This window comes from Artemia franciscana, chromosome 1, assembly GCF_032884065.1.
Source record: "Artemia franciscana chromosome 1, ASM3288406v1, whole genome shotgun sequence".
NCBI classification, from domain to species: Eukaryota; Metazoa; Arthropoda; class Branchiopoda; order Anostraca; family Artemiidae; genus Artemia; species Artemia franciscana.
Window position 1 is genome coordinate 63,890,104 of NC_088863.1, and position 12,736 is coordinate 63,902,839.

The 12,736-nt window shown below is 36.7% G+C and overlaps 1 protein-coding gene across 3 annotated transcripts in view; it reads right to left on the reverse strand.

Moving 5' to 3' along the window:
- Window positions 1-12,736, reverse strand: part of LOC136032792 (ubiquitin carboxyl-terminal hydrolase 8-like) — a 135,662-nt gene that overhangs the window by 51,522 nt on the left and 71,404 nt on the right. For all 3 annotated transcript variants that reach the window (XM_065713172.1, XM_065713182.1, XM_065713189.1), the window contains one exon: window positions 10,876-11,086. In XM_065713172.1, the coding sequence (XP_065569244.1) occupies window positions 10,876-11,086 (211 nt within the window). The remainder of the gene's footprint in view (window positions 1-10,875; window positions 11,087-12,736) is intronic.

Consider the following 12,736-nt stretch of genomic DNA (forward strand, 5'->3'; position numbering starts at 1 on the left):
GAGACAAAGTACATCCTTGTTTCATACCCACATGAGATGTGACCAGCCTAGAAAAATTTCCCATAGCCTTCACTAACAAATTTCACCCTCCAACACATGTCTGCTATTATTACTACAAAACAAGACGGCAAGCCTATTTCTAACAGACTTTCAATCAACAACTTCTATTTACCGAGTAAAAAGCATTTTTCAGGTATAAAAAGGCTACGAATAGCCGAAGTTTTTCCTTTCTCAGTATATTCAAAGTACAAATATGGTGAACAGTGCTGAATGTCGATTTGAATCCCACTTGCATCAGGCTAAGCATTTCCTCCTTATCAAACCAATTTCTTAGCCTAAATTCCAGAGCCATACAGAACAATTTACTTACCACATTCCCCATAAAGAAAGATATAAAATTTTCATGTAATTTCCTAATACCTTTCTTAACAAGAGCTAAGAGCTCATATGGCACTTGTGACGAGGTCGGAAGAGCCAAGAGCTCATATTGCATGAGCTCTAGCAAAATACTAAGGAACAATAGATTGATTTAAAAGAAAAATCAGAGGCTTGACGCCGGTCGGGATTTGAAATAAGAACTCTGAGACACGAGGTCCTTCTAAATATCAAAATTAATTAAGATCCGATCATCCGCTCGTATTTTAAAAACGCTTCATTTTTTCTAATTTTTCCCCTCCCTTCGTCCCTCCCCCAGATGGTCGAATCGGGGAAAACGACTGTTATCAAGTCAATTTGTGCAGGTCCCTATCACGCATACCAATTTTCATCGTCCTAGCACGTCCAAAAGCACTGAACTCGCCAAGGCACTGTACCTCCCCCTAACTCCCCAAACAGAACGTATCCAGTCCGGTTGCGTCAATCACGTATCTAAGACATTTGCTTATTCTACCCACCAAGTTTCATCCCGATCTCTCCAATTTAAGTGTTTTCCAAGATTTCCCGTTCCCCCCTCCAACTCCCCCCCCCCAATGTCACCAAATCTGGTCGGAATTTAAAATAAGAGCTCTGAGACATGAGTTCCTTCTAAATATCAAATTTCCTTAAGATCCGGTCAGCCGTTCGTATGTTAAAAATACCTCAATTTTTCTATTTTTAGCGAATTAACCCCCCCCCCAACTCTCCAAAAAGGGCAGATTCAGTCCGGTTACGTCAATCACGTATCTAGAGCTTGTGTTTATTTTTTCAACCAAGTTTCATCTCGATCTCTCCATTCTAAGCGTTTTCCAAGATTTCCCATTTCCCCTTCTTACTCCCCCAAATATCACCGGATCCGGTAGTGATTTAAAATAAGAGCTCTGAGACACGAGGTCCTTCCAATATCAAATTTCATTAAGATCCGATCACCCATTCGTAAGTTAAAAATAACTCATTTTTTCCATTTTTCCTCTTTCTCCAGCCTCCCAGATGGTCGGATCGGGGAAAAGACTGCTATCAAGTCAATTTGTGCAGGTCCCTGACACGCCTACCAATTTTAATCGTCCTAGTACGTCCAGAAGCACCGAACTCGCCAAAGCACTAGAAATCCCCCACCCCCGCCAACTCCCCCAAAGAGATCGGATCCATTCCAATTATGTCAATTACGTATCTGGAACTTGTGCTTATTGTTCCCATCAAGTTTCATACCGATCCCTCCACTCTAAGCGTTTTCCAAGATTTCCGGTTCCCAAGATTTTCTGTTCCTCCCCCATGCCCCCTGTGTCCCCGGTCCGATCCGGATTGAAAATGGAGCGTCTGAGACATAAGATCTTTCTAAATATCAAGTTTCATTACGATCCGATCACCCATTCATAAGATAAAGATACCTCAATTTTTACGTTTTCCAAGATTTCCGGTTTCCCCCCCCCCGACTCCCCCAAAGTCATCAGATCTGGTCAGGATTTAAAATAAGAGCTCTGAAGCACAAGATCTTTCTAAATATTAATTTTCATTAAGACCTGATCACCCATTCGTAAGTTACAAATACTTCATATTTTCTATTTTTCCAAATTACCCCCCCCCCCAATTCCCCCAAAGAGAGCTGACCCGGTCCGGTTACGTCAGTCACGTGTCTTGGACTTGTGCTTGTTCTTCCCACCAGGTTTCATCCTGATCTCCCCACTCTAAGTGTTTTCCAAGACTTCCCCCCCCCAACTCCCCCCCAATGACACTTGATCCGGTCGTGATTTAAAATAAGAGGTCTAAGTTCCAAGGTCCTTCTAAATATGAAATTTCATTAAGATCCTATCACTCCTTCGTAGGTTCAAAATACCTAATTTTTTCTAATTTTCAGAATTGACCCTCCCCCCAACTCCCCTAAAGAGAGCAGATCCGCTCCAGTTATGTCAATCATGTATCTAGAACTTGTGTTTATTTTTCCCACCAATTCATCCCGATCCCTCCACTCTAATCGTTTTCCAAGATTTTAGTTCCCCCCTCCAGCTCCCCCCAATGTCACCAGATTTAAAACAATAGCTCTGAGACACGATATCTTTTTAAATATCAAACTTCATTAAGATCCGATCACCCGGTCGTAAGTTAAAAATACCTCATTTTTTCTATTTTTTCCAAATTAACCGTCCCCCCACTCCCCTCCACATGGTCAAATCGTGAAAATGACTATTTCTAATTTCATCTGGTCTGGTCCCTGATACGCCTGCCAAATTTTATCGTCCTAGCTTATCTGGAAGTGCCTAAACAGGCAAAACCGGGACCGACAGACTGACAGAATTTGCGATCGCTATATGACGTTTGATAAATACCAAATGCCATAAAAAGAGGCGCTGCTACCGAAGTGTCATATGAGCGAGACCAACCAGGTTATCCACAATAAATCAGAAAATTGCGGCCAACATGGGTATTAAAGTTGTCCTTCTTAACCTCAGGGCCTTCGTAGGTCTGTTCCTGGACACGAATAATCATTAACCTTTTTAAACTAATCTCAAATTTCTTGTTGAGATACAGACTGAATAAAATCGCAATAATTCTGTCTTAAAGGATATGTTACCATCCCTACACTTAACTCTCTATCTTCTGAACCATTCGACTTCGTCCTGACATATTCTTACTCCCTATTTTCAAAATAATCTGGCCACGTTTCAACTGGTGAGACATCTCTTATTCCCAAGCCCTGAATTGAAAATTTAACTACTGACGAAAACTCTCTAGGGTTATTTACACCATAAATTCTCCTAATTTTCCAATTAGTCTTTATCTGCCTCTCTGACCTTAATTTCCGATATTCAGCTAGCCTGCACAAATGCATTTCCTGATCGAATGGGTCTGTTGCTTTAAGTAGCCTGAAAACCCTAATTACCTTTTCCCCTTTCTGTCTGCATTCCTCATCGAAAAAATTTTCATCTTTTTTTTAGCTGGATGTTTCCTATCATGAGATGAAGGCTTGATGCTCTCGTAAATTCTACTTGCAATTACTAAAAACAGCTTGATCCAATTCAGCTGGTTCTGAAAGATTCAAAAATCGAATTTTTCGATTTTCTTCTTTCTCCTTGGCTATCCAAACTGGTTTAAGGATCCTTTCCTCACACATAGACCTTCCATTTACCTTTTCCGACCGTTGAATACACGCTCTCAGCTTAAAATTCAATGGCAAATGGTCAGATCCAACCAACTCTAGGACCCTGAGATCCCCCATCTGGGGCCAGAGAGATAAACTGTATAAAATATGATCAATTAAACTGGGGCTAAACCCACTGCAATGTGTAAAATCACCCATACCAAAATTAGATGATCGTTAAAAAAATATTTTTTGCCATTACTAGGACGTAACAGCTGCACTGAAATCACTTTATAGAAGTCACAAAGCCAATGCAACAAAACAGAAATGTAAAAAGGGAAACCCCTTAAGTGGCCTGCAGAAAATAGAAAAGTAGTACATAAAGCTTTCAATAGTCTCTTACCAGGCATGAAATAAATAAAAAAAATATTCTAGTGTCTCCAGAATTTCTAGTTAAAGCAGTCAGAATTTTGCAATCTGGGAAAAATCACGAGCCTTTTTGTTTGAAACACTTTTTTTTCAAAAATAAATCACTTAAACCGCGAAGCATTAATTTTTGGTTACCCTTAAGGATTAACATCACTCTTTGATTTCATCGGGAGAACTTTGCTTTTTTTTATTAAAATTCGTAAGTTCTTATATTTTTTAAATAGTGAAAATAAAATTATAAAACTTTTTTTCAAATTAGGCAAAGAAACTAACGAAAATACTAAAACTTTTTGCTAAAATAAGGGATTAAATATTTGCTTAACTTAAAAATGTGTGATTTGTCATAAAAAGAGTACATGGGGAATTTGTCCTTCGCATCTTTGAGGAGTTGTAAATAGAAAGTTTAAACATATATGAAATTAGAAAAAGAGTGTGTAGTTTACATACTTTAAAAAAAATTCCTTTATTTTTACTTCTTTGACTTTAGCATTTTAGGAGAACTAACGATTGGAAATGAGTCGCTGCTTGAAAAAGAATACGTGGTAAAAAAAAAAAATTATATCCAAGAATCGAACTTTTATTACCAAACCCGCAAAGCAGACCTATCACCACTAGATTTAAGCGTCTTATAAATGAGAGTATTTTGCATTGTATTTGAATTATCAAGTTACCAGATTTTGATTAGATCACAAATTTTATCACCACTCGATGTAGCTTTTTAATGCTTTTACCCTCTGTAAATCCTCAAAAAGCACACTGAAATGATCAATAGCTTTAGACTGAACGTTTTTAAATATCTCTATGCAATGTTTCCTGCGTGCTAGTCCTATGGGTGGCAACTGACGGGGGAAGGGATGCCCTTTATCAATTTATTTTAGATTTTTATTTTATTTGAGAAAGCCTTTTTTGGTGTTTTGATTCCTTTTTTTTAATGGAAAAACAGCCAAAAAGACAATTTTTAATACCATACGGTACTTTAAGAAGGCGTTATCAAGTTATCCTTATGAAAAGTGATTAGAATAAAAATTAGCTTTTAAATAATCCCTTAAGCAGCTCTCTATCACGTTGCAATAGCCATCTAGTTCTGCTGGTCAATAGAGGATTTATGAATAATTTCACGGAGCCTGTGAGGGAGGAATATAAAATAGGGGGGGGGGGGGTAAAAGCTTAGAAATAGGGTTTTGAGCAGTGAATATTATTATAGTATCGTTTTGTTCTTCCCAGACTTTCTATTCCGGAAAAGGCACCCAGAATGCACTTTTTGGGTGCCATATGCCACTTTATTTATTTATTTATTTATTATTACGAATAGCGGTAGGCATCAATGCTTGTCGCAAAAACACAAAATCATAATACTAATCTAAAGTAAATTGGCAACGACAAACTAAACAGCAAAAACTTCTAAATAACACGAAACCACACAACAAAAGCGTCTAAATAAAAAGGCGTATTTACTAATACACTCTTAAAAATTTGAACACTCTCTGCCTCGACAACCTCCAAAGGCAAACCGTTCCATGGTCCGGCAACTCTACTAACGAAAGATAGTTGACCAATTTTTTCAGGGGTTTTGGGGGATATAATTTGTTATCATGCTGACGAGTAAAGTGATAACGGCTAAATTTGAAAAATAAATTTGGATCAACATCATCCACTCCTTAAGTATACGAAACACATTTATAAGGTCACTACGACTTCTACGAAACTTCAACGACGGGAGTTGAAGCCTAGAAAGTCTCTGCGGATAGGAAAGGCGCTTCTCTAATAGGAAAAGCTTCTCTTTATAGACGGCAAACGATAATTTGCATTCTTCACAATTTCCCAAACATGCTTATCAAATTTCAATTGGGTATCAAAGTAAACGCCAAGGTAACGCACTATTTCGTTAGAAGGGATTCGTATGCCAGACAGCTGGTAACCATGCACAGATGGGAGTTTACGAGCATAGTGTAGAGCAACACAATTAGAAGGGTTTATGAACATGGAATTAGATTCGCACCAATAAGTTAGAGAGTCAAGATCCTCCTGTAAAAGTTACACATCGTTTTGGTCTCGTACTGGTCGATAAAGTTTTACATCTTCCGCGAACATTTTCACAGTAGAATGCTGAACAGAGGAAGGCAGATCATTGATAAATAAACAATTGGGCCCAGGCAGCTACCCTGGGGGACTCCGCTCAAAACATCAATTGAGGATAACATAGCTTCACCAACAACAACCTGCTGAGTTCTTCCATTTAGATAATCAGCAATAAATGCAATTGTTTTTTTTTTTACCCAGTTAATAAGCTACACAATTTTGAAGAAGGATGGGTAAGGCTTTCGAAGGCCTTCGAGAAGTCAATATAAATGCAGTCAAACTACTACTACTACTACTACTACTACTACTACTACTACTACTACTACTAATAATAATAATAACTCACTGCAGCACCGAGCCGCCTGAGGCCAACACAGCTACGCACGCTCCTCCTCCAACCTAATCTATTCAAGGCCTCCCTCTTTACACCATCCCAGGAAGTTCCCATTTTTTTTAAATCTTTATTTATGACATCCTCCCAACCCAGACAAGGACGACCTGATTTCCGTGTAGCCCCAGACAGTTGGCCAAAAAGGACAATCTTCGGCAATCTGTCATCCTTCATCCTCAGTCAAAGGGTACAACTAAATCAGCAAAACGTTGAAAATCCAATATAACCTCAAGAAGCTGAGTATTACAAAACCTACTTTTTCGAAAACCATGCTGAGCAGGATTCCAAAGATGTTTTTCATCAAAATACTTTTAAACGCGTGAAACAATCAACTTTTCCATCACTCGGCAAAAAATAGACGTAATTGAAATCGGCCGATAGCTTTTAAAATCCTACTTGGAGCCACTTTTGTGAAGTGGCTTTACCAAGGCCTTCTTCCACCCTGAAGGACACAGTCCATGCGCCAAAGGTAAGTTAAGTATATAAGTAAGTGGTTCTACAATTTCATGAGCAATTTGTCTTATCATTATGTTCGGGAAACCGCCTATATCCGGCGCTTTAGACGTATCCAATTTTGTAAGAATAGCATAAACTTCAGTCACTAAGAAATCCGAATCATCAAATGGAACAAGAATGTCCGACGACACAATCGACTCTACTTGAAATGCAAAATTAGCTCCATTTGAATGAATCGGCTGTGTTTTAACAAAAAAGTGAAAAAAAAGTTGATTAAAAATATGTTTATTGTAAAAAATTTGATTATGTTGGCGTTATCAATTCAAATTTATAAGAAACAACTATATTGAAAAATCAACTTATAAATGAGCCCTTAAACAGCTCTTTATGATGTTCCAGTGCCCGTCCAGCCATTCCATTCTGGAAATGGCACGCGAATTTCACTTTTAGGGTAGCATGTGGTACTCCATGACAGTGCTATCAAGTCAAATTTATGAAAAACAGTAAGATATAAAACTAGCTTTTAAATACGCCCTTAAATAACTCTCAAAGATGTTCCAGTGCCCAATTACCGGCGACAGAAATCAAAGGAAATGCTAGAGAACAGTGCTATCCATGAAAAAGAAAAGCGATTTTCCTTGTTGTTCTTTGGGCTCTGAGCTTCTTGAATAGGGTTTTCGACAATGGTAATTTCGAAGTTGTACTGTTCGTTCCGATTTGTCACCTTTTTCGAGGGCTTTTGGGTTCTTTTTCAAAAATCCGCAATTTTTTCTTTCAAAACAACATTTTACTATCAAGGTAAATCAAAATAATAATTACCATTCCTGAATCAGCTATAATTGGCATTTTTTCTCATTTGACTATTTTCATCTTTTGATTACTATGGACCACTATAGAGAAATTTATACAGTAGGTTCATCCTGAAAAATATCTGTCTACAACAGTCTCGGCGCATATAAAAGTCCCTCCTAATTGTCTATGTTTAAGCTACCCATTGCATTCTTAATAGTTGTAAGACGTACTTCGGACAATGGTGAGAACATGTACTATTTATGATTGTGAAAGCACAAACAGAGGGGGTGAGCTAGTGAAGTGGTTCGGTACTGTCCCATCTCACAGACATGACTTGACTGAGTGGCGTATCCAGGATTTCCAAAGGAGGGAGAGCGGGGTTGAATACGTTTTTGCAAATACGGAAATTTCCAGTGCTAACTTCTGATCAACACATTGCAACAGGGAAATAACCCAAATGTTATAAATAGTGTGAGAGGAATCCACGATGTGGTGGGACTATTTTAAATTTGCCACAAAAATATTTTACTACAAAGGGGCAACGTAATAGTTTAACACAGATTATCTATTAGATTTCACAATAGTCTGTGGTTTTAGATAATAGTATTGTGCCACGGACCGTCAAAACTATTTTTTCGAGGTAAGGAAAAATATTCCCTCAAATTTTTCCTCTTTTACACTCCTATTTTTGTGCCATAAAAATGTCCTTCAAAATTTCATGTGGGACCTTTGTTTTTCTTCTAATAGCTGGTAGAATAGCTATATCCAAGAAAATACGAAACGTATGATAAGAACTTTTTTTCGTGAAAATCTTACTGAGTTTTAAGAAAATTGAAGGACATCAAAAGAAACGTATTCCTGATATAAGAAGAATATAATGTAATGCTTATTGCTGAAATTGTTGTAAATATTCTGCCACGAATTTGTAAATTACGTAAAGCTTCTCATCAGAAAGCATTTTTAAATTATACATTAAGTTAACCCTCACCATTCTTCTCATTATCTTTCCAGTTTCGGGTTAAGCGCAAGTTTGGTATAAAACTTGGAATGTTTCAGAATTATGTTAAGACCATTTAATCATTCTAGTTAATAAATTTATTGTCAGTCGCTAACCGAACTATTTTGTCGTGGGCATCTTTGGAGCCAGAGGGAGAGGGAATATAGCACCTCAATAGATCTGCTGATGGCCAGGCTTGCATAATTTGCTGTAGATTAATTATAAAGCTTCAATATGACATAACAAAAGACTTTTGCAGATGCCAAAACATTATTTTAGTCACACGTATTTCTAGGACTTTTTTTTTGGAGAATGGGACGGGGTCGGGGTTTTGTTTTTGTTTCCTTTTGATTCTTTGCATTCAGCTTTCGTTTTAGCTGTCTTGGCATGATTATTTTCGCTTTCTAAGAAAATGGAATTGACTAAATTTAATTTAGCTGCGAGTCTGCATTCATGTCGACCACATTATTTCCTTTTGAAAAAAAAACTGATAAAACTATAGAACTGAAATATCAATGCAAAGCGCCAAATTTCCTAATCAGATGTTCTGACGTTATGGAATCGTTCAAATAAAACTTACTTTACCTAATGGGGTTCTAGTTGAATGAGGGCTGAATTAAACGGGTATTAAGTTAAACGTGGGTTCAGTTACAAGGGGGTTATTCACATGAGAACCATCATCAGCAAGCACGTGTTCTTTTGGTCCTTATGTAGAATAACTCCTATAGGCTTTGAAAAATCGCCTTGGTGTTTTTCAAAAATCCTTGATAACAAAAAATTGCTCCTTTTCTTCTAGTTAAAAAAAAACGACAACCTCGTAAAGTTTGTGATTTTATAGAAGAGTTTGATTCTTTGACCTTTGACCGGGCGCTGGTCCTATTTTCCCATCCAACTTTTGAATTGTTTATTTTGTATTACATGGCCTTCTTATCTCTGTTCTGTTTCTTTCGACAACGCTCAAAATGCCTGTCATAATTAATTATTGATCTACTATGACATTGTCAACGACAACCATCTCTTTCATTTCAATCTGCCCCTTTGTTTTGGAAATGTGCATAGCGGGACTGTTAATTCGTCAATTAGCCTCAAACTCAATTTTGATACTCATCACTGTCCTGCCGAATTTATCGGTGTTTATTGGCAATGAAATTCATCTTTTTCGTCCATCCAAAGCACAGTTTTGATTTTTATCAAATTAAGTTAAGTCTGGGAAAACGTTATAAAGGCCAAGCTTCAATTCCAAAATAGTATTGTCCAACCTGTACTAAGAGGCACAGTCCTTATCAAAAGCAAAATCTTTACAACATATGAGCATCAATACAACGCTGAGCTGGGCACTGAATACTAGTACCGAAGAGCGTAGAATTTAAGTATTTTCGAAGCCTCATAAATTTTGACGAAATCTTGGATCACCAGAATTACTACAAGCATTGCTTATGCAAGCAATCATTTTGCCAAATTAAGCTGAATCTCAAATCTGCTTACTCTCTGAAGGTTAAGTTCTGACTCCCAAATGGTAATGCCTTCTCTGTACTAATTGTCAAAGTCAAGGCATAAGTACTTACAAAATAGCTTGAAAAACGAATAGAAGGTTTTGAAAATTACTGCCTGTAGTGTAACTTGGGATACGACCCGTCTGATAGAATGACGAACACCGTCGCGCGTGAAAAAACAAGCAATTATTGATTTTTTCCAAAGATCCAGAGAAGTATATGACGATTGTTGGAACCACAAGGTCCGTGTGGGTCACTGCATGCTCTCTCACAGTATTCAGCACTGTGACCATCCTAGTATTATAAGACGTGGCTAGCAGAAAGCGATGTTTGAACGATACCTATGAAGAATGCTGAACAGGCGGGGACATCTTTGGAACACCTGTGACTGCAAGCTTTTCAAATTTTGCCGCAGTGAGGCGCCGTTGTCACTTTATGGACCAGCCGACGTGGGACGGAGTCCAAGCAACTTTGACAGAAAATTCAGCTCACTAAAAAAAATTTGAAACTCAAAACTTAAATCCTAGCAAGTGGCAGCTCTGCGTTAACGAACCCGACTGCTTCTAAACTATTCTTGAAAGAAGAAAAATTGCTTAAAATGAATCGATAAATAAGGCTTTCAGCATGAAATATGAGAAATATTTGTCTTTATGGACGTCCTTAGCAAAAATGGATCAATAACAAAGAAAAAGAAACCAAGGAGGAGCAATGAAAATATAAAATAGAGAGGAAAAATTATTAAATTTACCTGGGTTGGGCAAACTCCCATCTTGTTCTTTTTGTTTCCGTTTTTCTCTTAACTTTGCAACCTCAAGAGCCAAAGCCTTCTCTCTGTCTTCTTGGTTTTTGATAGAGCTCCAAGGTTTTGCCTCAGCAACATCAGCAACATCCTTGACTGATGGTTGCAAACCAGGAGTTTTATTAGCGAAGGATTTGAACATCTGTTTGGCTTCTCTATCCTGTAAAGCAAAATAAAATTCTGTCAATATGGTTTAAAAACATAAATGGATAAAAACACTAAAGAAAAACTGTTTGGTTATAAATTTGTCTATACAAAAGACACTTGAAATTCCAATTCTTGCACATTTTCGATTTATTTGGCCATTTTCTGACGACAAATACAAGGCAGTGTATGGGTTCGATGCACTGATAGATTGACTCTCCTTGAGAGCTGATTGTGTGATATTGTTGCATTTGTTATAATTAATGTGTATTACATTATATAGTTTTTGACCTATTCCTTTTTTTAGATTCACCAGTTTCAATTAATTCATTGATTTAATTCATAGCTGATAACATATTTCTCAGGTAAAACGCTAAAAACAGTAAGGCCATTACAACTTGTAATAATTCCTAATCTTGACGTATATTTGATACCAACTGCTTTCCATACCAATGTCAGACAGACAAAAAAAAATCTAAAGTACCCTGAAACTTTTTAAAGCATACAAACTTTTTTAATCAAATCTAAAAATTGATTTTTCAATCAAACTTTTGTAAGCCAATCTAAAAGCTCAGTTTTCTGGAAAATAAAGATGTCATAGGTATCGTGCGAATTTCAGTCAGTGTTCGTTGCTATAACTTCAGTTGTAATTGAGTATATACGAGCTCTGGTGGATAAAGGAATAGAAGACTTAAAGAAAGATAAAGAAAGAGAAGATAATAGATAAAGAGAGATACAGATAATAGATAAAGAAAGAGAAGAAAAAGAATTTTTCAATCCAGCGCTCAGTCTAATTATGTACTTAGTTCTGATATAGTAGCCAAATTAAACAAAAGCTTGGCTAAAATCAACCATCTTTAAAAACCTGAAAAAATAGGCATAAAAAAATCGTTTTAATTTTGACTCTAATCAATGCTTGAAAATGTTCGATTCTGAAATTTTAAGTAATTATTTTAAGTAAGGGTTCATGTTCGCTTTGCATTTTTTTGTATGATTCTTTTCTGCTCTCCTATAGTTTTAATGTATAAACAAAAGACAACAATTTTGCTATCACTCCATAGGTAAGATTCAGCTCTATCCATCACCAAATTATAGTTTTAAAATCTGGTGCTCATGGGTTTTTTTTAATTGAAAATTTTTGAGCATTACTAGAAAACTGTTGACAAAGGGACAATTTTCCTACTTTTTTAAGGTAATTTTAAATCTTTCTATAAGGAAAAGTCTTTACGATGTCGAAATTGTGGCCTGGTGAATGGACAGATCTATGTCCAGTGAATTCAAAGATGTTAGCATCTTTTTCTTTCGGAGCAACTTACAGTTCCTGGCTTTCCACAAAATCACTTGTTTCAAAGGAACGTAAACCTTAAGACAACCCAGAAAATGAAGTGAATCTTCGGTGAGTATTTAGTGTTTGGCCGCTTTTGAAGGAGACATGCTAACCAAACAAAAAATAGCACCATTATTTTTCTTATTTTAAACTCTTTCAAAATATCATGGTCTCTTTTCTGGGAATCACATTGGTAATAGTTTCACCTTGGTAATTTACAATGGAATGTGAATAGAAAGTTATTTGAAATGATAAAAAAAAGTGGGTAATAATGGAAGAAAACATTATATTCATATTAATAGAAACATTCCGCATGTTACGAAGTAAGAATTTTATTCC